We start from the raw sequence: 26,372 nt of genomic DNA on the forward strand, positions 1-26,372 counted from the left end.
GTTGTATCTTGCGCATAACCAGATCTCCCTCCTGAAAAACTTTAGGGTATACTCTTTTGTTGTAAGCCTGGGTCATTCGTTTACGATAGGCTGCGAGCCTAAGTGCTGCTCGGGACCTGTGTTCTTCGAGTAAGTCCAAATCCATTGCTCGTAGTGCTTGATTGTTTGCCCCATACGCCATTATCCTCGCACTCTCTTGTCCAATTTCTACCGGGAGAACTGCTTCCGTCCCATACACCATACTGAAAGGAGTTTCACCTGTACCAGATCGAGTTGTAGTTCGATAGGACCATAATACAAAAGGGAGTTCGTCTGCCCATTTTCCCTTAGCTGCATCTAGCCGTGTTTTGAGAGCTTGGACAATCGTCCTGTTGGTAACCTCAACCTGTCCATTCCCTTGAGGGTATGCAACAGAGGTGAAAACTTGTTCAATCTTCATCTCTTGACACCATGCTCGAACTTTGGAGCCACAGAACTGCCTCTCATTGTCCGAGGCCAACCTGCGAGGGATTCCGAAACGGCATACTATATTTTTCCACAGAAAATTGAGCACTTCATTTTCTGTAATTTTAGCTAGGGGCTCGGCCTCCACCCATTTAGAGAAATAGTCGACCGCGACCAATAAAAACTTTCTTTGCCCCGTGTTAACAGGGAATGGTCCTACAATATCCATTCCCCACTGATCAAAAGGACAAGCAGCTACTACTGCCTTCATGTATTCTGCGTCTCTACTGTAAGTTAGCATGTCTCTGACAATTATAACATGAATTAACCAGAGCTGATGAGTTTTTTCGCATGGTAGGCCAGAAGAATCCTGCCAGAAGTGCTTTTCGAGCTAGGGCAAGACTGCCCAGGTGACTGCCACAAGATCCCTCATGAATTTCCCGCAACACATAATTGGCCTCATCCGGGCCCAAGCATTTTAACAAAGGCTGAGAGAAGGATCGCTTGAACAGAATTTGATTGATCATGACAAAGCGGAGGGCCCTTCTTTTTACTTCCCTTGCTTTTTTATTATCACTTGGCAGTTCTTTTGTAGTTAGATATTTGTGTATATCATACCTCCAATCCCCTTCTGGTACTTGGGCTAGCATGTCATCCAAAGTTTCCAGCTGGGACACGAGCTCCCGACCCGTGACAATGGGATCCGGTTGGTCACTCAAAGTGCTGGCTAAACGGGCCAAGTGGTCAGCCTTGATGTTCTTGGTTCGGGGAATTAGCTCTAATTTCAGATCTGTGAATCCTTCTTTGGCTTTGTCCAATGCATTGGCATATTTTCTCATTTTATCGTCCTTGACTTCAAACTTTCCGTTGCCCTGTTGAATAGCTAATTGGGAATCGGAATATAGGATAGCTCGGGAAACCCCCAAATTACGCGCTGCCTTAAGGCCGAGTAACAAGGCCTCGTATTCTGATTCATTATTGGAGGCTCTGAAGTCTAGTCTGATTGAAATTTTAGTCTCTTCACCCCAAGGTGAGATTATTACAATTCCTGCTCCGCTCCCGGACTTGCATGATGACCCATCTACAAAGATCTTCCATAGTTCTTCTTGTTCTAGCTGAATTGTTTCTGCCAAGAAATCAGCTAGGGCTTGGGCTTTTATAGCTGTTCGAGCTTCATATTTGATATCGTACTCACTCAATTCTGTGATCCATCTGACCAGTCTACCCGATACATCCGGGTTAGCCGCGATCTTTCCCAAAGCACTATTGGTGAGTACAGTGATAGGATGTGAGAGAAAATAAGGCCTTAATTTTCTTGTTGTGATGATCAAAGCTAGAGCAAGCTTTTCCTGAGTCAGGTAATTGAGCTCGGGCCCCCTCAAGGCGTGACTGACGAAATATACGGGCTGATGATTTATTCCGTCCTTTTTGACAAGGACCGAACTGACTGCTCGGGGTGTAACTGCCAAATATAAGAACAATTCTTCCCCTTGGGTAGGTTTATTCAATACGGGTAATTGTTTTAAGTAAGTCTTCAAGTCTTGGAATGCTTTATCACTTTCTTCATTCCATTCAAAATTCTTCGTTTTCCTTAATGCTTTAAAGAAAGGGAGGCTTTTATCTGCCGATCTGCTTATAAATCGGGCCAGTGCTGTAATTCTTCCCGTTAATCTCTGTACTTCCTGTATATTCCTAGGGGAGCTCATAGAAATGATAGCTTGAACTTTTTCAGGATTAGCTTCTATTACCCTTTGCGTGACCATATAACCCAAAAACTTTCCAGCTCGGACTCCGAAAGTACACTTGTTAGGGTTTAGCTTAAGCTTGTAGCGCTTTAGGGTCTGAAAGGTTTGAGTTAAGTCAGTAATAAACTGGTCCATAGTTCGGGTCTTGACCAGAATATCATCTACATAGACTTCGATATCCTTCCCAATTTGTTGCTCGAATACTTTATCCATCAGCCTTTGATATGTAGCCCCAGCATTTTTGAGCCCAAATGGCATAACTACGTAACAATATGTTCCTGTTGACGTCACAAAACTTACTTTATCCTTGTCCTCTCTGGCTAATGGGATTTGATGATATCCTTGATAGGCGTCCAAGAAGCAGAGCAGCTCGTGTCCTGCTGTCGAATCGACAAGTTGATCAATTCTGGGTAACGGATAACAGTCCTTTGGACAAGCCTTGTTTAGATCCCGAAAATCCACGCACATGCGCCATTTGCCTGAGGACTTTGGCACCAGCACTATATTGGACAGCCAGGTCGGGAAGTAGATTTCCTCAATGTGTCCCGCTCTGAGTAATTCGTCCACTTGTTCCTTTATAACCGCATCCTTTTCGGGACCGAAGTGCCTTTTCTTTTGGATAATAGGGCGACAACTCTTTATTATATTGAGTTTGTGCTCTGCCATTTCCCGATGTACCCCTGTCAGGTCGGAAACCGACCATGCAAAAACATCCTTATTTTTTTCCAAGCATTCCAGTAGCGGTTGCTTCAACCGTGTTTCAAGGGTGTGAGCAATTTTCACCACCCCAGAGGGAGGTGATATCATGATTTCCTCAATTTCTTCTTCAGTGGTGACAGATGTGTCCTCTATCAAGTTGACCTTTTCCATCACAAAAAGTCCAGGTCTGCCAACATTATCAGTCCTGGCAACTTTTTGCTCTATTCTGACCTCCTCTACATAACATTTGCGAGCTATGATTTGGTCCCCTTCTACCTCACCAACCTCATTTCCCACCGGGAATTTTATTTTCTGATGCAGGGCTGATGCCACGGCCATAAAAGTGGTCATGGCAGGTCTGCCTAGTATGGCATTGTAGGCAGACGGAGCGTCAACAATAATGAAACTCACAATCCTGGTTTTGCGGATGTTGCTTTTACCCAGAGTTAAGGGTAAATGCACTAACCCCACAGGTCGGATGGCATGACCTGTGAAACCAAAGAGTGATGTTACGACTGGTTCTATCTTGTACTGCCCCAAATCCATTTGACTTATTGCTTCCTGAAATAGAACGTTGACAGAGCTGCCTGAATCCACAAATATCCGGGCTACATCATAATTTGCGATCATAGCTCTTATTACTAGTGCGTCATTATGGTTTCTAGCCACCCCTTTCATATCTTCCGGTCCAAAAGAGAGGGTCGGGCCAGTATGAACAATCTGATTGTCGATCTCCATATTCATTAACTTTCTGCTGCTAGTCTTCCTGGCTCGGTTGGAATCACTATCAGTAGGACCTCCAGAAATCATGTTGATAATTCCTCAAGCGGGCGGGGCTGGTCTCTGATGAGCTCGGTCATCCCTGGGCTGTTCTTGATTGGGTTGGTTGAAATCTTCATGGGGAGGAGCAGTCCTGGCTCTTTGTCTTGACCTTCCTCCCTGTCCCCTGTTCGGGCGATACCTTTCCTGCCGAGTCAATATGTTTTTTAATTCAGAGTGTTGCTGTATTATTCTTTCAATTTCTTGATCTAATTGACGACAGTCCTCTGTCGTATGCCCATACTCATTGTGAAAGTGACAATATTTATCTGATTCCCTATTACGAGGTCCCTTCTCAGCCCAGGGAGGCCTCTGCGTGAGTTTACGATCGTCACAAATTTGTAAAGCTCGTACTTTGTTCATGCGTAAAGGGGTGAGAGAAGTGAACTCTCCCAACAAAACGGGCCGAAATGGCTGTCCCATTCCCGAATTATTGTTAGGAACCCTATTACCCTTTGGACTTTTTGGTCGTTCCCTCTTCACAGCAGCTCTAGAAACCTGTATTTCTTCCATGTTGACATATTTCTCCGCTCGGGCGAGTAGTTCCTCGTATGTTTCCGCTTAGGGATTTGAGAAAACCTTTTGTATCCAGCCCTTGCATGAAGGCACTGATAAGCAGATCTGGTGTCGCAGTGGGTACCTCAAGAGCCAAGGCACTAAACCTGCGGATATATGCTCTCAAATTTTCATGCTCCCTTTGCTTGATTGCGAAGAGACTGAAAGTAGTGGTAGGATGCTTTTTGCTACTGGCGAAGTGGTGCACGAAGGATTTGCTAAAATCCTTGAATTCCTTGATCTCTCCGGAGCATAACATATTGAACCATTGCTGGGCTGGTCCTATGAGAGTAGTAAGAAAAGCCCGACACTTAATCTGATCAGAATATTTATGCAACAGAGCTGCATTCTCGAAGCGCGCTAAATGGTCTTCAGGATCTCCCTTGCCATCATATTCTCCAACATGAGGCAATTTGAACTGCTTGGGGAGGTCGGCGTCCAATATCTCCTGAGTAAAAGGAATGTTTCTGGTTGTGGTAGCTAGGTACCCGGCCTGCTTCTTCCTTAACTGCTCCATCTCCTCCTTCAACTTTTTTATCTCCTCGAGGTGGGCATTATGATCGGGGTGCGGAGGATTGGCCTCATCCCTTTCCGCCAAAGCCCTCTGAACAGCCTGAGTTACTAACTCCTCTAAATTTGGGTGATTTCCATTCTGATTAGCCATCGAAACTCTTTTTCTTCAAATTCCCACAGACGGCGCCAATTGATGATGTCGAAATTTTACCTCGGGTTTGGTCTGGTAGAATGGATCCTCCAAATCCTTTAGAAAGTAGGTCGGGTCGGGTATGGCGGAACTGCACAAGCAACAGCTAGGTCAAAGGGACGCCGAAAGTGTTTTCGGCGTGACCCCTCCGATGCCTAAGTCAGTGTCTTGAAGGCAGAGGGTATGATTAATGTGAAAACTGAGAGATATGAGTGCGTGAATGTAAAAGTGAGAGTGAATGTGTGATGAATAATGAAGAGTAAGTAATGAATAATTCATACAACCATAACAGTACCTGTATTTATAGGAGAAAATAGAATAAGTTACCTAGTCGAATTATAACATATCCTGGACTAGGACTCTTCATCCATTGGATCCTTCTTAAGTTTATCTCTATCTTGTGAATATTTGAGAAGATCCATACTTATCTCACATATATCAGAGTCTCACTCGAATTATAAAAAAGATGCGTGCGGCATACTAGGCCCAGCCCAGGTCGGCCCATAAAATACTAGTCCTGGTCATATCTAGTAGACCCATTATAAACGGACTCGGGTTGAAATATTTTCTCGGGGTAACACCTTGAGTAATCAAGGACTTGAACGTCGGAGTGCCTTCACCGAGAACCCTCCCAGCTCCTCTGACTTTGTTTGACGTAGGAATTTGTTTTGTGACGTAAAAACAACCCATTGAAGATCTCGACAGAGAACATACAAGGAATTGTTGATACTCCGGATTTTGCGGAAGCAACTCGTCGGGTCCAAATATTTTTTGGCTACACCAATTTTTATTTTAGATCGCCCATATTTTCACTCTTTGTAGTAATTATAAACCCGAGTAACTTGAAATTTCTATGAATATCTTAAAAAATATAATTTTCGATGAGTGAACACGTACGATATGTGAGTATATTTTATTTATATAAATTTACTAACAAATAAAATTATCTTAATCTTATCCAAATCTTATATACTTTTAATCATTTATCATTTATCATTTATCATTTCATGATTATTATAAAAGACCGGTTCATAAGCTTTATATAAATAATCTTTACATATTTTATTTTTAACATGATCTCTAAATTTTATAATATCTATATATATAAAGTACGTTACTGTTTACAATTCATTCACATAAATACATTTTATTTCTTAGAAGTGAGGTTCTTAGATATGAAAAATATTTTTTTGGTCCATTAACTTGTCCATTTTTTTGTTTTGGCTCACTAATTTATCAAATTTTGGTTTTGGTACACTAACTTTTAGTTTTCGGGTATTTTAGTAACTATGTTAAGTGTAAAGTAATTTTTATTATTTCATTAGTTGTTTAAAAAATTAAAAGAGTTAAATGTTATATAGAGATAGAATTCAGGTGAGTGAAATGTGGGAGAAATTAAAGGGATATTTGTGCAATTTTTTAAAAAGTTTCATCACCCTACCTCTAGGTTCTTATGCACAATGTGCTTATACAGCTAAATATTTATATAAAAATGATAAATTTTTTTGTTATCTTCAAATTAATGATTTTTACAAATTTTTATTAAAAGTAATAGATTATCTAAAATTTTTAAAATATAGATAAGATATATGATTGAATTTTAAATATAGATAAAGTTATGATTAAATTTTAAAACATGGATGAAAATAATATTGAAGATTTGAAAGCAATATTATGGGTATTAATGTAATTTTATTATAGGTTTCACCAAATTAATTAAGAATCGGTTATTAAAAAGGGTAGAATCGTAATTACATATACTATGTGATTGAAATATGAATATTATTTATTGTATAAATATTATATGTTTATTAAAAATCAATTTAAATTTGAAAATAAAATGAGTTGCGTGTGCGATTAAAATATGAATATTATTTATTGTATATATGTATTATATATTTGTTTCAAATCAATTTAAATTTTAAAATAAATGAAATCACAAATTGAAGATTATAATGGAAAAATGAAGTTTAAAATGAAGATAGAGATTTGTTCTTTTTTTTTTTGGTTTTTTGAAGGAAGGATAGAATCTTAATTATATATATATTAGTACTCTCGTGCATGCAACTACCTTAATTACATATATATTAGTATTGTCATGTACACATTGCGTACTTGTAAAATAAAAAAAAATTTAAAAAAAAAGGCAAAAAAAATTAAAATTAAAATTAAAAGAGATAATGTTTTTCATAAATAAATAATCACTGAAACGTAACAAATAGATCATTTTATATGTGTGTGGCATTTTTGTAAATAAAATGATATCAAGGATCACAAAGTTAATGTCGTTTTTAAAATCTCCTGGGTCCTCCAGACCACCTGGTTCCTTGAGACCCCGGGTTATCTTACCAGGATATCACCATACCTCCAAAAAATAGTCGGGCTAGAACCTGCTTCGCTGTCCCGAGAAATTAGCATCCATGTGGCCTTCTCAAGCTGGAGCCCGGGTCAAGAGACAAGCCTGACGTCAGCCCTAAAATGCTTCGTAGAGCGTGTGTCAGAGGTCTTGTCAGAGGTCGCTTCAACTTCTTGGCACGCTTCGTGCATCTCCACCGTTTATTTCAAAATACACGACCCAGATTGCCCAGTTCTTAAAAGTATTTAATTCTCGTGTCCCTTCATTCTTCTCTTCACCGTTTTAAAAAAAAAAATTTAAAAATCGACTGGTCCACCCAGCCTTGGTCCAACCGATTTTGCTTTTTTATATTATTATTAAGTTGAATCCGAAACAGTCTGTTCCGGATTGTCATAGATTGGTAAAGATTTGTAGAATGCACTATTTTCATTATTATTTTTTTTATTTTATAATAATTTACTAAAAAGCCGTTAATCTTGCGGGTTGCTCTAGCCTGGAGCTTCAGGTTAGGTTGGAATAAGTTGACTAGAAATGTACCAGCTCAGCTTGGAACATTGCATAATCTTCAAAGATTTCAGCTTCATTTCAATAACTTTACTGGAGAATTCCCTCCAAGTTTTGGTAATCTTTCTTCGATTAGGTCTCTTTCGTTTGCTGCTAATAGTTTTCGAGGTTCTATTCCTTCTGTTCTTGGCAAGTTAAAGACTTTGAATTTTCTTGGATTGGGTGTGAATCTGTTCAATGGCATGATTCCTAGAAGAAATGTAAGATGCATATTATTTTCGGGGAAGATGGTGATTTACAGTTCTTGGATTCTCTAGCTAAATGTAAACAATTAATAATGTTTGATTTGAGTGATTTCCGCTTAGGAGGTACATATCACCTTATTATGTAGCTAACTTATCACATGAAAAATGCGTATTATTTTTCGGGGCTGTTCTAGAATGAACAGTGCTATAATTTATGTTTGGTTAACAAACTAACATCACTTCAAAAATTATGGCTGGTGCTTGTTTTCGCAAGCAATTGCAATGGCAGAGAAATTAGATCAAACAAGCTACCAACATGTTTTGGATTGATGTGCGCAGGTCACATTTGTAGGTGTACTTTTTGGTTTTGTAAACATGTGCCAAAAGTTTGTGGATTGTGGATATATATTTTATGTTTTTTTCTTGGTAGATTATATTGTGATCAGTCTAGCTATGATACACATTTATATTGGAGTTCAATTTCATGTGTTCTTAATCAATTGTTATCTCAATTATTTTTATTTTTAATTAATTAAATAATACATGGTGTAAATACAATAGACAACAATTTTATAAATTGATTAATTAAATAAGGTCATGCTTTTAAAATGATATAAAAAACGATCAAAGACAACAGTTTTTAAATGTTGTAAACTGTTGTAATTCTAATGAAAAAGAGACAACATTTTTTTGTTGTCAAACAATTTTATATCTTAGTCAAAGACAACAGTTTTAATTTGTTGTCACAATGTTGTCTACCACGCTAAACAACAACAGTTTTAAAATGTTGTGAAACTATCGTATATCACTCCTAAAGACAACGATTTAAAAACGTTGTGAATCTGTTGTATATCACTTTAATAGACAACATTTACAAAACGTTGTAAAAATGTTGTCGTAGCTGAAAATACACCAGTTAAAAATTGTTGTCGTTGAGCTGACTTTTTACAACGATGGATTCTACAACAGTTTTAAGTAGGCTACGACAACTGAAAAAAAATGTTGTCTTTAGAAGTGTTTTTTTTAGTGATCATAACCAATCTCAGTAGATAATAGATACGTCGCCTTACACTAATATATGTATGTATATTTAGAGATATGAACAAATTAATTAAATTACTCACAACCGATTTTGTTCTCAAATTCTACATACAATTCAAAAAAACATAAAACCAAATCAGCCATAGCTTCACGAATCCGAAATAACACATAACTAGATTTGCCTGTGCGCGAAGGATCAGATGAAGGAGCTCGACGAGCACCAGAAAATCGCTAGAACAAACGTTTTGAATTCGAAAATCTAACGGTGAATCCGAAGAACTGTGGAGAAATCTGATCATTTCTGAGGAAGAAAGAGTGAAGAATGAGAGAAGATCTTGACCAAGTAAATTAATTAATATCCAATTGATTCTGGATCGGATATTTTTATTTGTATTGGGACTCATCTCACGGGACGAGACCTATCTTAGGTGTGGGTTTTCGGTATACCGTACAAAAAATACGGTATGAAAAAATTCATATCAATAACGATACCGAAATTCCAAAATTTTGGTATGAAAAAAATCTATAGATACCGAAAAAAATTTGGTACACCAAAAAAATGTAGGTATATTGAAAAAATTTCGGTACGCTATCCCAATAATTTAGTATTTTGATACGGTATCTCAGCCCTAACCTACCCTCGGTTAGCTTATTCTTAAACAATAATAAATTCAACAAGTTTTGCAAAATACACAAAATATAAAAACCTTTGGGCCCCCTCCAAAACTTTTGAATAAATTAATGTATCCGACTTTTCAGACCTCGGATTCTCCGCTCTGTGAAACTTTTCAATTATTGGCTCCTAGTTTCCCAAATGCCCAAATCCTTGCTGCTTTTTCTCACCTAGCATAGGATGAGTGAGGGAGAAATCGTCCGGCATCCCGAGCTGCGAGCAGCCACCGCTTCCGCCGTTCGACGCCGACCGGAGGAGGAGCTTGCTCTCGATTTGTATGGCCGCGGAGGTTTCATTTCCCTACGGCAAGCGGAAGAGGATGGAGCAAACGACGTCGTAGCTGTTGGGCAAAGGTGAGACCCTTTTCCCTCCCTAATTTTCCTTATTTTTTGTTTAAACATATAATCGGTTTAGTTGAAATGAAGTTTATCAAATGATTTATCTGGTTATAATTTTAAAATTGTGGATAAATAAATTATTGAGAAAAAAAAATTGGTGAGAGATGCTGAAAATATGAAAAAGTTCTTGTCAATAAAAAAAAATATAATAGTGTTAGAATTAATGTTTAGTATTATTAACAGTATCATTCACAATTATTGTTTCTAGATGTATTATTATTTATTCAGTATCATTTGTGGTATTATTATTTAAATCTCTATTACCATAAATATTGATATTTATTGTTATTACTAGTATTGTACTACAAATATATTTATTCGCATCGTTATGGTGCTGTTATTATTATCATTAACATTATGTCATGTAATGTGTGTGTTGATGGTTAGTTATTAATTAAGAAAGAGATTCTTAGGTTGTGTTTAGATCGAGGGCTTTGTATTTTGGGATTTAAAAATGTATTTTAAATCACAAAAACTTTGGTAAAACTGTCTCACAAATAAATTTGGTGAGACGAATATTTTATTTGAATCAATCATTAAAAAATATTATTTTTTATATCAAAAATACTATCGTGTATTGTAAATATAGACAAGACTCATTTTGTATACTTCAATATAAAATAATTCCAAATACTATATATTGTATGCAAATGCAATGCACTCCTTGTATTATATAAATAAAGATCCAGAAAAATATTAATATTATTTAAAAAAAACAAATATATAAAATTATTAAATATCACATTCATAAGCTAAAAATATCAAATCCAAACCGAACAAAATAGAAAAAATAAAATAAATATTTGGCTCGTATAACATATCAACGAAATATAATTAGGTGGGCGCGCCGCGCGACGAATGTGAAGAAGAGGCTGGATCGAGGGTAAATTTTCAGACCTAGGATTTGAAATGACGCATAATACGGGTGAGTTTTATATCCATCTAAAATGTGTGGGTTGAGATTTGAATCCAATAAGCCTTAGCCCACTTCATTTTTAAGGGGAGTGGATTTGGGATAAGGATTTTAAATCCAAATCCATCCTCCTAGAGGTGGCAATAGACACAGATGTAAACGAATCGAATTTTTCGTGAGCTATTCGGAGCTTGGCTCAATAAAAAACTCGTTAAATTATATAAATATATATTTAAAATATCAATTATAGTAATGCATTTTTAAAAAATTAAATAAATTAATTAAATAAACTTTAATATTGCTAAAATAATATTTTTAACGAAGTACAAATTTTAAATAATCAAGTATATAACAAAATATTAAATTTAAGGTTTTAAAAATAAAATTTTTTTCAAAAAAAAAAAAAAAAAATCAAAGAACCGGTTCAATCGGTTGAACTTGTCCAAAAGGTTCTTTACATGTTTGACCATTAAAATGGTTTTTTAGTGTGTTGTGGATTGGACTTGTGATCGGTTTTTGGTCAAGTCCGGTTCTGAAAACATTGATAATTATTATTGAATAATATTGTAAATAATTAAATATCTTTTAAATTTATATAATTTTTTAAATATTAAAATAATATTTATTTTGCATACACATTGTGTGTGCTTAAGTCCTAGGAATAGTATTTTATATTTAAGTATTTAATTAAAATATATTTTGAAATTTTATGTTTATCCAAAAACATATTTCAAAAACAAGGAATTTGAAATAAATGTTCATCCAGACAAAGGATTGAAATACCTCCATCCAAACAAAATCTATAACAATTATTGCAATTACACCATTGATTGTCATGTGTTCAAACACAAAAACTTATGTGAGATGGTCTCACAAATCAATTTTGTGTGACGGATCTCCTATTTGAGTTATATATCCAAAAGTACTAATAAAAATATTGATATGATTGACTCGTTTCACGGATAATGATTCGTGAGATCGTCTCACAAATGACCTACGCTTGTTTGAAATCGTAATCATTTTTCTAAGAGGCCTCTAACAATTGTATCATAATCTATATTTACAATATATTATGAGGTTAAGGAGTTGATAATTAACTTATTTGTAATTTATCTACAATTACAATATGTTATGTACTTTCTAAAATTTTAAATTACTACTGTATTATTATTTATTCATCTAAAATTTTGAATATTTAATTCATCATATCATCTTGAAATTACCACGAAATTAATTAATACAAACAATTTATATTTATGCATACATCTAAACTTTTGAATATTTAATTCATCATAATATCTTGAAATTAACACGAAATTAATTAACACAAAAAGTTATATATTTATGTATATATATGTACGAATCGCGTGGAAAAGATACTAATAAGTGATATCTATAATGAATTTGGTCTTACATTGAGTTGGTTTTAAAACTAGCTTAATTATATTAATTTCCAACTTCCACGTGTATCCTTCGAGTCACTTTTACAATAACACACACATTAAATTGAGTAAAATAAGAGGGATTACAATCAAACATAATTATAAATCCTTAGATTGCTTGTAAGTCCACTTATGGTAAGGACAACCTTATATAATTTTCAATATCACTATTTTGTATCTGGATCCTCTGCTGTGGGGAGAGAAACAACACAGAATACTGTGCAATATATAGACTTCTGTAATTCATATTACAGGATTAAATAATTAATTATTTAATTAATTACACACATGGAATATTGAAATCATGTATATTTTAATGCACAGTATCCTGTGTTGTTTCTCTCTTCACAGCTGAGGATCTTTTTCCCCACTATTTATTAGAAATCCCTAGAATGTTAATGATTTTCCATGAAAAAATAGCTATTAACTAATTTAACTTTATATGTTTTCAAATTTTGAGCAAATGGACTCTTATCCATATCACGTGTTTTCAGGGATATGTGTGTTCAAGATTTAAAAATATAGGAAGTTAGTAGATCCCCCTTTTTTTTCATGAGAGGTTGTTGGCAATTTCGATAGTTTTCGGGGTTAGTCATGTAATTAATCCTAAGAATGATGAAAGTTTGTTTTCATGAATATTAGTTTCGAGTTACCATTTTTCTTGTTATTTTTAACTACTTCATAATTCAAAAATTTCCCCAAATAAAACAAGTTTTTTTTTGGTACTATAGGAAGGCTGTAAATCTCGGGCCGAGAGATCCTTCTGTGTTATACTCACAAGCCACACACATATCAACTATAATTTCCAAGAATAATTTGGATACCATTCTAACGGTCAAGCGGTCGGACAACCTCATTTGGGAGTTGTTCAAACATAATTTGATCCATAATCGTGTACGTGAATGTCTGCACCGTATGGGGTTCTATGGCATCTTCCGTTGCGGTTATCATGGCTTGGACAACCACTTGATCACCGCTCTAGTTGAGCGTTGGCGTAGGGAGACACACACCTTTCATCTACCTGTCGGCGAGACAACCATCACATTGCAAGATATCGAGATAATTTGGGGATTGAAAGTTGATGGTATTGCTGTCACCGGGATAGATACTCTTCGTAAGCGCCATGAATGGCAGCAAATATGCTTCGACTTGTTAGGATTTGCACCCGCGCTAGGACATTTAAAAGGTGGTCATTTGTCGTTGACCGCTTTGAACGAACACTGCATACAAATGGTGATTAATGATGACAGTACGGAGCAAGAAGTTGCACAGTACTCTCGTTGCGTTGCCCTTATGACCATCGGAGGGTGCATGCTACCAGATAGTCAGGGAGGTGCCGTTAAGCTCATGTACCTACAACATCTCCAAGATATCAATCGGGTCTCTGAATATGGTTGGGGTAGCGCTACATTGGCATATTTGTATCGTGAGCTGTGCAATGCATCAACTATTGGGAAAAACCAAATAGCTGGCCCTCTTTACATCCTGCAGGTACATTTGTTGCTTTTAAACTTTTGTATACTCATTGTGCATATATATGTATATATATTTATATATATTTTTACACTCAGTGGTTCACTGCAGATATGGGCTTGGAGCAGGATGCCAACATTGAGTCCGGGTATACATGAGCAATTCCTAACCGCGCCAAGGGATGATCACCAGGATGTTATCATGCCAGTTGCCCCATACGGTGCACGGTACTAGTGCAAATATGTATATCAATATCATTTTGCTATAACTTGGTGATAATTGAATTTTAAAAATAATCCACTTGCAGATGGAAACTTGTGAATACTTTCACGCACACGGCGTCTCATGCTGTAAGGATCATACGAGACATACTCGACCATATGGAGGAAAACCAGGTTGATACTGATTATCACCATATAGTATTGAAATTGTTTTCGTCGCTTTTTACATTGTACATTATAATATTGTTTTGGTTCTTGCAGTTTTTGTGGAACGTGTATGACCCGAAAGCACCTGATGTGCGTTCATTGACACCAGACGAAGAATTAACCACAGTATGGCGATCCGTTTGTCCACTTGTATGTTTTGACATTGTCGAGATGCACAGGCCAAATAGGGTCATGCGACAATTTGGTATGAGACAGTCAATACCCATACCGGCAACTAATGGGGATGAATTGCATAGATTGACACGTCAAGGGCGACGCAATTATGATTGGGCAGTACACCATCAAGGCTACTTGGCTCAGTGGGAGAATAGACATGGTTTGGTTGTGTCTAGTGGATATCACCACGGTGTGCACCCCACGACGCGTGACTACAAACGATGGTATGACCAAATCACTGTGCGTTTCATATCTCCAACTACACGAGGAGCAGGTTACCGGACAGGAGATGCACCCTTCCGCAGTTTAGTGGTATGGCTTTTTTCCCCGGTAATTTGTATATATATTGATTGTTGGTTATATTGTTGATGTTACTAATATTAATGTTGACAAATATTATATTTCCAGACAGAAGAAGCTATGATATTGATGAGTCGGTTTGAAGGGCTATCGTTACGAGAGCAAAGTCATGAAGCCCTTGTAGAAGTCGTGAACGATAGTAGGCGTATCGGTCGACGCCTTTATGAATTGGCTAACAGAGATCAGCAGCATTAGGAGGATGGAGATTTGGGGCAAATTGCATCAGCACCATGGGTAAAATTAATTGCGTTTAAAACCGTGTTTTAAAATCAGACACAAAACCTTACAAATGTGGTAAAATGTGTTCGAGATTTTTTAATATAGGTTAAATGCACCTGTTTCCTAAAAAAATAAGTGTATATCGATCTATTAATATTTTTAGGAGGGTTTTATATGTTTTACACGTTTCACGAGAGGGTTTGATGCAGATAGCCTTAAGATTTGAGTCGACTTAATTAGCATGAACAAAGATTATCTCTTCTACACAGGAAAGTCACATGCACTTGGGACTTCACATCGACATATAGTTGGTGCATCGCGCATAACCATTGAAGTGTATCTACCAGTGGCGAACCTACATGGTTTCGAAAGGGTGCACCACACCACCCCCACCCCCGTGCCCTTTAAAATTTTAAAAAAATTTGGTACTATAATATATATATATATATATATATATATAATATCCTTTTTATATACAAATTTCATTGTGCAACCCCCTCAACAACAGAAAAGTCACCTTTATTTTGACTATCATGAATAACTATGAATAGATAACAATAACATAATTGGATATCACGACGAAATACTGAAAGAATTACCAATGGTTTTAACAAGGTAAACATAAATTTGTTGTTATGTATGATATGTTTTGACCCATCAAATTTTTTTTTTTTTTTTTTACTTATGATAAAAAAAAATTGCTTCAATTAATCGCTCGATTTTATCATCTTATTTATCTTTAATAGAGTTAGTACATCTTGCACACCAACTTCATAACTTTATCTTTGACATATGAAGTAGCAATCAATTCTCCGATGCTGCAGAAATTAGTGAGACTGCTAAAAAGATCATTTAATCGAAGAAATAACAATTATTTAATTTGATATATTTACTTTTGAGTTAGCATTATTGTTATCTGCTGCAACTGTAGAGAGTTTTTTTAATAATGAAAATCATCAAAACATCACTTTGTATAAATCGGTTGGGAGATGATATATAAATAATTGTTTAGTACCGTATATTGAGTGATATGTATTTGATTAGTTCATAATGAAAAAAATATTCAATACTTTCAAAGCATAAAATTTGGGAGAGTGTTATTGTAAAAACGTATAAAGTTAATATATGACATTTACTGTATATTTTCTTAAATCTGTTGAATTCGTCCCCTCTAATCGATAATTTTGGGTACGCCACTGCCCACTGGTATCTACTAATTACTTATTATGCATATGTTTCATTCTCCATATTTATCAAACATGCAACCAGATGAACACACTTTAACATGTCGTTGCTTTCATTATCCGTACTAATACCCTGGAGCATGCGTTGCATGCTTATGCAATACATTTTTAGAAGTAAAAACGAAAAAAATAGAAGAATTTTGAAAAGTGTTTTTTGTAAATAAATAAATTAATTTTATAAATGTGGCATTTTCGTAAATAAGTAGTTATCAATGAGCAAAATAAAATGGTATTTTGATAAATAAATATATGCTAAAGAGTAAAATAAAGAGAAGTTGACCATACAAACATACCAACCCCTTAACTTTAATAAAATAGAATAGATATGCATGTCAAACATGAAACTGGTCAAGGACACTTATTATCCATAACAGACATTACACGGTCCATTTTCAATTGCTATGCAATCATTCATTAACCTATTGAATGATGACTATAGATAACATTAGAGCGGAAAATAGTGATTTTTTGGTATAACGAGGTTACCGTACCGAAAAAATACCAAAATTTTGGTATACTAAAGATTTTGTTAGTGTACGATATAATAATGATACCGAAATTTTCAGTACGGTGATGGTATGAAATTTGAAAATTTGGTATGCCGACATACCGAAATATTATATAAAAATTTAAAAATATATAAAATTTTTAAATAATAAATTTTAAATTTTAAAATATTGTTGCGTGATTTTCGCTCGCAAGCGTACGGTATCAAGTTCTAATATAGGAATTAAGTTCAAGTAGATCCCGCAGAGAACGAATAAAATAATATTATATTAAATATTTGTAACTAATAAAATCTTAATCCTATCTAGAGCTACGACGATGATTTGAATTTAATTAACTTACAAATTTAGCAAGTAAAATTAACCAACGATGGGTTTGCAAGACAAAAAATCAATGATAAATAAATTTTAGAGGATCACATTCACTTGACTATCTACCATGATTAATTTTCTATTGATTTCTTAATTATAAATTTTTTTAGTTTATTAGCCAAGAATGCAATTATTTCTTACTCCTTTTTCCAAGTGATAGTAGAAGTTTGTATCTTATATTAAACTCAATATTTCTATCAAAGTTTGAATATTAAATCCGATAAACTGCACAATGATTTTTCTAATGGCTTTAATAGAGTTATATGCCTTCTGAACATTATAAACACCAAAAATATATTTTCTTATGTTGTATTCAAAATTCTCTCTCTCGGATGATGAATTCTAAACAATAAATCATTCAATCTATGACCAATAAATAGAAAGAATTAAGAACAGGAAAACACAAATAAACTGTAACGCGTTCAACTGATGAAGATGTTACAAAACTAACATGACCTTAAAACTGGCGCGGAAAAGAAAATTTTTGAAAGATGTATCCATACATCAAACCTTACTTAAAACATTTCAAAATAGTTTAAAAACAAAATCCAAATCTTAAAATTTATAAAACTTGTTTTCAACATTAAAATACATCATAAAGTTGCAAATAACTCAAGACATAGCACACTCAACACATAACCCACTCATGCATCGCCCGTCGGTTTGACTCCTTGCTCTTCTTCATGCTCGGCATTGAACTCGTCGACATATGCATAAATGTCATCCTCATTACCTGCACCATTCAAGTATGATGAGTCTAAAGACTCAGCAAGTGTATGCAATAAAAATCATGAGATTTCAATTATCATTTAAACGTAACATAACATAACATAAACTTATCATTTGGTGACGAATTATGCGAAATTTTGGCAACCGTCATAATGGACACATTCAAATTTTCTTGTTGATCAACAATCATATGGCATTACGTCTCGTAACATTCGTTCATTTATTTTCGAAGGCCCCTCTGGAGCTCATCCCGGAGTACCAAACCCGTACATTGAGCCGTATTTGGGAGGGCCCCTCCGGAGCCCAAACCGGAGTACCGTTACCGTATTGCCACCACAAAGACATATAAGACATCAAAATATTTTCATGCATCAACATATCATTCATTTTTCATATCATATCATTATCATCTCATCATAATATTCCATCTGTGCATGACTTGTATGCCATAAAACATTCATCATAACATCATGATTCCTTTCATAAACTTTTATGTCGTGATCTTAAAAACTTACTCGATAACTTCATGCATATCATAAATGATTAAAAATCACACTTGCATATTGAACATAGCTTTCATGAATGAACATAGACATGTACATGCATCACATAGCGTAATCGGTCCACGTAAGTCATTTTTTTCGTTCTTAACGTAAAACTTAAAACTTTTTGCATATGAACTCTTAAAAATAATTAAAACACCTTCATACATCATAAACATGCATTTAGAACTTAAAATCATGCATGACAACATTTTGGGACAGAAACATCCTCGCTCGAGCGGCACTAACTCGCGCTCGAGCGAGACCCATTCTGGAGTGGCATTTTGCAGGCGATGAAACTCTATTTTTCATTCAAAATTTGGAAAAGTGGTAAACATAAAAGTTTTATCCCTTGATCTGTTCTTTCTAATTCCGAAAACTTCACCTTAATTGAATATTTCAGTAAAAAGTTATGCTCATTCTCCCAGGATTGGTCAGTACAGAAAAATCAAACCAATCAATACACTTCGGGGAAATTTTGGCCAAACTTCCAAAATGATTTGGACAAAACTCAAAACATGAAAAGTTGTAGATATATGAGTTAGCTTTCAAGTACAATTGGCCTCATCTTATTTGGATTAATACAATAGACTTAACCCACAAATGTGCAACAAGTGTCGCTAATCCGAGACAACCCAGTACATGCAACGTTTCAAAGTTTTAACTCAAACTAACTCAAAACTTTAAAATTCAACACAATCCTTCAAAATCAGTCCTTTCCCAACTCTAACCCATAAGAATCTATCAACACACATTATTTATCAAGAATTTCACAAGAACGACTTACATATCTCAATATCATAAACTTCATGCTTTTATAAGCCTCAAATCTTTAAAATCATGCAAAAAAAATCATCAACACACATCATTTCTTATCAAAATAGATATATCTTTAATTGTGGTTTAAAATTCTTTAAAAACTTGCCTTGAATGGAGGAGGAGTTGATCCGGAACTTCGGAGACGAGCTAAACCTTGGACGAACTAAAAACTGGTACCAAAAACTCACTTGAATCTTGAAGGATTTGATGAAGATGATAATGAATAGTGATGGGGAGGAGAAAAATGTGCAAGGGAAGGAGGATAATGAATAAATCTAATAGAATATGTCAAGGGAACCATTAGCATGTAGGGTATAAGGTTGTTAGGTGTAGCTTTCACAATTAATTCACATCGTGTGTTGATTGCTTAAAATGCAGTCAAAGAAACACATCTCGACTCGCGAGTCGAAAACGTAACTGTTAGGAATCAATCCAAAATTTGGTAATCGAGAATTCACCAAGCAATCGAACACACAAGAACAACAACACAATCCCAGAACAGATAAAACCAACGCACACAGATCAAACTCACACACTCACGCGAAAGCAATAAACAACGCAAGTATTTACGTGGTTCGGCAAAGATTTGCCTACGTCCACGGGAGAGCAACACACACACTTTTATTTAATCACCAACAGAAACAACCAAGCTCAAGAACCGAGCTTATTACAGAGATGGACTCAGATAAACTATCAAGCTAGATACAGACACGATTCAAGCTATTGATACTTGAATCTTTCTGTCACAATTTACACTTAGTTTTCTCCTCCAAAATCTCTTCTTCTTCTCTCACAATATATTCTGAAGAATTTTGATTTTCTGTTATTCTCGTTGCGGCCAGCTTCCATCTGCTTATATAGAGAATTACACCGACTTTCATCTTGGGCTTTAGGTCAACAGTAACTTACGACCCAAATATAAAGTCAACCTGGTCCAGCCCGATAAGCCTTCATTCATCGGTCTGATCTGCCCTCGTATTTCGATCTGCATCGATCTGCCTGCAAGCTTTCAGCTTTACGGAAACTTCATCTGATTTCTAACCAAGTCACAATACTCGAGCAATCTATTTGCATGAACTCATCCGAAGACTCATCTGACCATCACATCGATCTAATCCCAGTATACGATCTGGACCATGAACTCATCTGAACACCGAGCTCATCTGATCTTTACTATTCGATCCGATCTCTTGTCTATTCCCATTCAATAAGATAGAAGCATACTTCAACAATCTCCACCTTGATTCTTTCAGGTTGAATGCTGCTCTCCATCCTAGCCTCCTTGGCTAATTTCCAATCACTGCATTAACTAAGTCCAAACATTTCTTGAACTAAGCATACGGCAGTGACTTCGTTATAGCATCTGCAAGGTTTTCTTCTGATGCTATCTTCACAAGGATCACATCTCCTTTTTCAATCACATCTCTCACGAAATGCATCTTCACATCTATGTGTTTCGATCGTTCATGATAGACTTGGTGTTTTGTCAAGTGTATTGCACTTTGGTTGTCACAGTGTACTACAACTTGATCTTGTTTTACACCCAAATCCGCTATCATCCCTTTTAACCACAATCCTTCTTTTATGGCCTCGGTAACAGCTATGAATTCTGCCTCAGTGGTAGAAAGAGCAACCACTGACTGTAAATTTGACTTCCAGGTGATCGCTGTGTCATAAAAGGTGAACACATATCCAGTCAACGACTTTCTCGTGTCTAAGTTCCCAGCAAAATCTGAATCCACATATCCAACTACCGGATCAATCCCATCTTGCTGTTTCTCAAACTTCAACCCCAACCCAGTTGTGTTTATGAGATATCGGAGAATCCACTTAAGTGCTTCCCAATGATATGTTCCCGGATTAGCCATAAATCTTGACACTACACTGATTGCATATGCCAGATCCGACCTACTACACACCATTCCATATATGAGACTCCCTACTCCACTAGCATATGGAATACCAGTCATCTTCATCTTGTCTTCCTCACTTTCAGGTGACTGATTCGCAGATAGCTTCAAATGTTGTCCCAGAGGGGTCAAGACAGATTTTTCTTGATTCATGTTATACCTCAGAACAACCTTCTTCAAGTAGTTCTTCTGACTCAGATGAATCTCCTGTCTTTTCCTGTTTCTCACTATATCCATGCCCAGAATTCTCTTCGCTTCACCCAGATCTTTCATCTCAAACTCTGTGTTGAGCTGTTGTTTCAAGGATGATATCTCTGCCCTACTTTTACTTGCAATCAATATATCATCAACGTAAATCAGTAGGTACAAGATAACCTGTCTTTCATCCTTCTTCAGATAGCCACATATGTCATATTGGCTTCTCACAAAACCAATATCAATCATGAACTCATCAAACCTTTTGTTCCACTGCCTCGAACTTTGCTTCAGCCCATACAATGATTTTCTCAGTAAGCAGACTTTGTTCTGGGTTTTCTGATGTATGAATCCCTTTAGTTGTTCCATATAAATGGTTTCTTCCAGGTCACCGTGTAGAAACGCAGTTTTCACATCCATCTGCTCAAGCTCCAAGTTGAGCTGGTTCACCAGTGCTAACATAATCCGGATGGAACAATGTTTGACCACTGGATAATAGACCTCATTAAAATCTATCCCTTCTACTTGACCAAAACCCTTTGCAACCAATCTTGCTTTATACTTGATCTGATCTGTACCAGGAGTTCCTTCCTTCTGTTTATAGATCCACTTGCATCCCAATGTCTTTTGATGCTTCGGTCTGTCTACTAGCTTCCAGGTTTGATTTTTCTCGAGTGAGTTCATCTCTTCATTCATAGCTTCAATCCACTTGGTTTTCTGTTTACTCGTCATAGCTTCATCATAAGTATTTGGCTCTGAATACTCCACCTCCTCAGCCACTGTAAGTGCATACCAAGCCAGATCAGCTTCACCAAACCTCTTAGGAGCTCTGATCTCCCTTCTGGTTCTGTCCCTTGCAAGATTGTAAGTGCTCAAATCCTCTGTTTGATCTCTTGCTGTCACAATCTCATCTTGCATCTCTTCTGACCCTTCATCTGGCACAGAAGACTCCACCTCAATTGGTAGTTTATCATTCACACTAATCTGATTGTTCTTTCCATCTGTATTCATTTTATATCCCAGTTTGGATTCATCAAACTTTACATCCCTGGTGTTGAAGCACTTTGGACCTCTTGATTTCAGGTTCCAAACCTTATAACCCTTCACACCATCCGGATACCCAATGAATATACATCTGACTGCCCTTGCTTTCAACTTGTCCTGTTTCAGATGAGCATATGCAAGACATCCGAATACCCTCAAGTTTGAGTAGTCTGCAGGTGTTCCACTCCACTTTTCCAATGGTGTCTTGAAACCAATCGCACTGGATGGACACCTATTGACCAAATAGCACGCAGTAGATAATGCTTCTCCCCAAAAGGACTTAGGAAGAGAAGCATTGATCAACATACATCTGACCCTTTCCAGAAGAGTTCTGTTCATTCTCTCTGCCAGACCATTTTGCTGTGGCGTTCCTGCCACTGTTCTGTGTCTAGTAATGCATTTCTCCTTACATAGCTTGACAAACGTATCTGATAAGTATTCCAGCCCATTATCTGTTCTCAGGTGTTTAACTCTTCGATCACTCTTGTTCTCAACTGCCAGCAACCATTCTCTAAACTTGTCATATGCTTCATCCTTAGTCTTTAAAATGAATATCCATACTCTCCTTGAGTAATCATCTATCAAAGACATGAAGTATCTGCCTCCACCATGAGTTTTTGTCCGAGAAGGACCCCATAGATCTGAATGAATGTAGGCCAATGGTTGCTCAGTTGTGTGACTTCCTTGACCAAACGATACTCTTTTTGATTTCCCAAGAGCACAACTATCACACAGCTCAAGTGATTCGATCTTATCTCCACCTAACAGACCCTGTTTAGACAGCTGATGTAATCCCTTCTCACTTACATGTCCAAGCCTCAGATGCCATAGCTTGGTTCTGTCTTGTTGTTCCTGAATACTTGCTGTACTTCCAATAATCGTTTCACCTTGTAGTACATACAAGAGGTTCCTCTTGACAGCCTTCATCAAAATCAGAGATCCTTTAGACACTGAGATACTGCCTGCTCCTGATTTGAATGAATATCCCTAAGCATCAAGTGTTCCCAATGATATCAAGTTTCTCTTTAATTCGAGCACATACCTCACCTTGGTGAGTACTCTGTTGATCCCATCATGCATCCTTATTCTGATATTTTCAGAGCCCTTTATTCTGCATGATTTATTATTCCCCAACAGTACCATGCCCTGATCCGATTCCTCCAATTTTTCAAACCTAGATCTTATAGGACACATGTGAAAGGAGCATCCTAAATCCAGTATCCACTCGTGGTTCTGATCACCTTTAGAAACCACCAATACTTCTGCTGAGTCATATCCATCTGTAGCTACGGCCAGAGTACCATCATCCTTGGGTTTTTCATGTTGCTTCCCTTTCCTTTCCGGACAATCTCTTCGCAGATGTCCAACCTTCTGACAAGCATAGCACTTCATATTACCCATATTTATGTTCTGGTATCTTCCTTGACTCTTCGATCTGGACTTTGGCCTGTATTTCCCACTGGATGTCCTCTTATCACTTCTGCCCCTCGCCGTAAGACCTTCTCCCTGTGATTCAGTGTTTGTGTTTGATTTTCTCTGAAGTTCCTTGGATTGAATAGCAGACATAACTTCTTCCAATGTTATCGTCTGTTCTCTTCCATATAGCAAAACATCTCTGAAATTTTCATATGCTTTTGGAAGAGCATTCAGAAGTATCAAAGCCCGATCTTCATCCTCAAGCTTTACTTCAATATTCTCCAAGTCATCCAATATCTTGGTAAATTCTTCGATCTGGTCTTCAAGGTTCTTCTCATCCTTAATCACAAAGGAATACAATCTCTGTTTCATGTACAGACGATTAGCCAGGGATTTCGTCATGTATAAATTTTCGAGTTTAAGCCACACCGCCGCTGCAGATTCTTCTCTGGCCACCTCCCGAAGAGGCCTATCACCGAGACAGAGAATAATTGCACTGTGTGCTTTCTCGAGTAATTCATCCTTGTTCTTTATCTCATCAGACATCTACTCCTTCTTCTTAAGAGCTTCCACCAATCCTTGTTGTATCAGGATTGCACACATCTTAATTCTCCAGAGCGAGAAATCGTTCTTGCCCGTAAACTTCTCAATATCAAACTTCATTGATCCCACCATCTTTTCTTAGTTTCCCACAGACGGCGCCACTTGTTAGGAATCAATCCGAAATTTGGTAATCGAGAATTCACCAAGCAATCGAACACACAAGAACAACAACACAATCCCAGAACAGATCAAACTCACATACTCACGCGAAAGCAATAAACAACGCAAGTATTTACCTGGTTCGACAAAGATTTGCCTACGTCCACGGGAGAGCAACACACACTTTTATTTAATCACCAACAGAAACAACCAAGCTCAAGAACCGAGCTTATTACAGAGATGGACTCAGACAAACTATCAAGCTAGATACAGAAACGATTCAAGCTATTGATACTTGAATCTTTCCGTCACAATCTACACTTAGTTTTCTCCTCCGAAATCTCTTCTTCTTCTCTCACAATATATTCTGAAGAATTTTGATTTTCTGTTATTCTCGTTGCGGCCAGCTTCCATCTGCTTATATAGAGAATTACACCGACTTTCATCTTGGGCTTTAGGTCAACAGTAACTTACGACCCAAATATAAAGTCAACCTGGTCCAGCCCGATAAGCCTTCATTCATCAGTCTGATCTGCCCTCGTATTTCGATCTGCATCGATCTGCCTGCAAGCTTTCAGCTTTACGAAAACTTCATCTGACTTCTAACCAAGTCACAATACTCGAGCAATCTATCTGCATGAACTCATCCAAACACTCATCTGACCATCACATCGATCTGATCCCAGTATACGATCTGGGCCATGAACTCATCTGAACACCGAGCTCATCTGATCTGTACTATTCGATCCGATCTCTTCTCTATTCCCATTCAATAAGATAGAAGCATACTTCAACAGTAACAATATCATACTTAAAATACTCGTAAAAATGTACTTTATCACCTCGTTCATAGGTTAGCCTCGTCCCGCGAGTCCAGAATCAAACTCTACCTGGAATCATTTACTTAATCAAAATTGTTAAACGTAAAATAAACATAATCATGAAATCATAATCATTAAATCATAACTTAAACAATTTAAGGCATAAAATAATTAAAAATTATTTTTAAATCATCGTGAGCGAGTTTAGTGGATTTTGACCTTACATAAACTATGTGAATAATTCAAATATATAAATCAAAACATCAAATCATGGGTTCAAGTCAAGATCTGTCTACCTTCTATAGACCAAAAGGTTAGTTCATGATGAATTTTTTAAAAAAATTAAGCATATTTTTCCAACAATTCATCAAAATAAAAATCTTGAATGAAATAGTAACAAGAACAAAGTTAGAATAAACTTCTCCGTCCCTGGATGTTGCCGTCTTCCGTCTTAATACCGATTTATCTGGCTTCTATGCGCTCCAAAAGTCTCCTAGTTGCCTTCTCTTCTGCAAACACTCGATAAGTCTACCAAATATGCCAAGGAATCCTTTTAAAATCTGACTCGAAAAGTTTTCAAAAATATTACAACTTCCAGCATGGGTGCGCTTGCCTACGAGCGCGGGTGCGCCGTGCTTTGAATGACCGGCGTGGGTGCACCTAGCTTGAGCGCAGGTACGCCACACACCTTTTGATGAGAGTGCGGGTGCGCTGATCGGCGTCAAAATTTCTTCGGAACTACACTCGCCTAGCTCAGGTGCGCCCTGTATGAACTTATTTCTTGCTCCGATTTCGATTTTCACACTTCTTTCACTTCGATCTTGCCTCTTTCTCCTCATTTCACTTATTTTACATAAAAAATGATTGTTACTTAAATT

The 26,372-nt window shown here is 36.5% G+C and overlaps 2 protein-coding genes across 2 annotated transcripts; one reads left to right on the forward strand and one right to left on the reverse strand.

Moving 5' to 3' along the window:
- Nucleotides 1-728: 728 nt before the first annotated feature.
- Nucleotides 729-3,698, reverse strand: LOC140862657 (uncharacterized). Its single transcript, XM_073265687.1, has one exon. The coding sequence runs from the start codon at nucleotides 3,696-3,698 to the stop codon at nucleotides 729-731; it is 2,970 nt and encodes a 989-aa protein (XP_073121788.1).
- Nucleotides 3,699-9,716: 6,018 nt separating this feature from the next.
- LOC140866150 (serine/threonine-protein phosphatase 7 long form homolog) lies at nucleotides 9,717-15,393 on the forward strand. Its single transcript, XM_073271055.1, has 6 exons — nucleotides 9,717-10,137; nucleotides 13,269-14,028; nucleotides 14,122-14,237; nucleotides 14,318-14,405; nucleotides 14,493-14,927; nucleotides 15,024-15,393. The coding sequence occupies exons 1-6, from the start codon at nucleotides 9,965-9,967 to the stop codon at nucleotides 15,168-15,170; spliced, it is 1,719 nt and encodes a 572-aa protein (XP_073127156.1). The 5' UTR covers nucleotides 9,717-9,964; the 3' UTR covers nucleotides 15,171-15,393.
- The last annotated feature ends 10,979 nt before the right edge of the window (nucleotides 15,394-26,372 follow it).

The sequence above is a fragment of the Henckelia pumila genome, chromosome 4, assembly GCF_033568475.1.
Source record: "Henckelia pumila isolate YLH828 chromosome 4, ASM3356847v2, whole genome shotgun sequence".
Lineage (NCBI taxonomy): Eukaryota > Viridiplantae > Streptophyta > Magnoliopsida > Lamiales > Gesneriaceae > Henckelia > Henckelia pumila.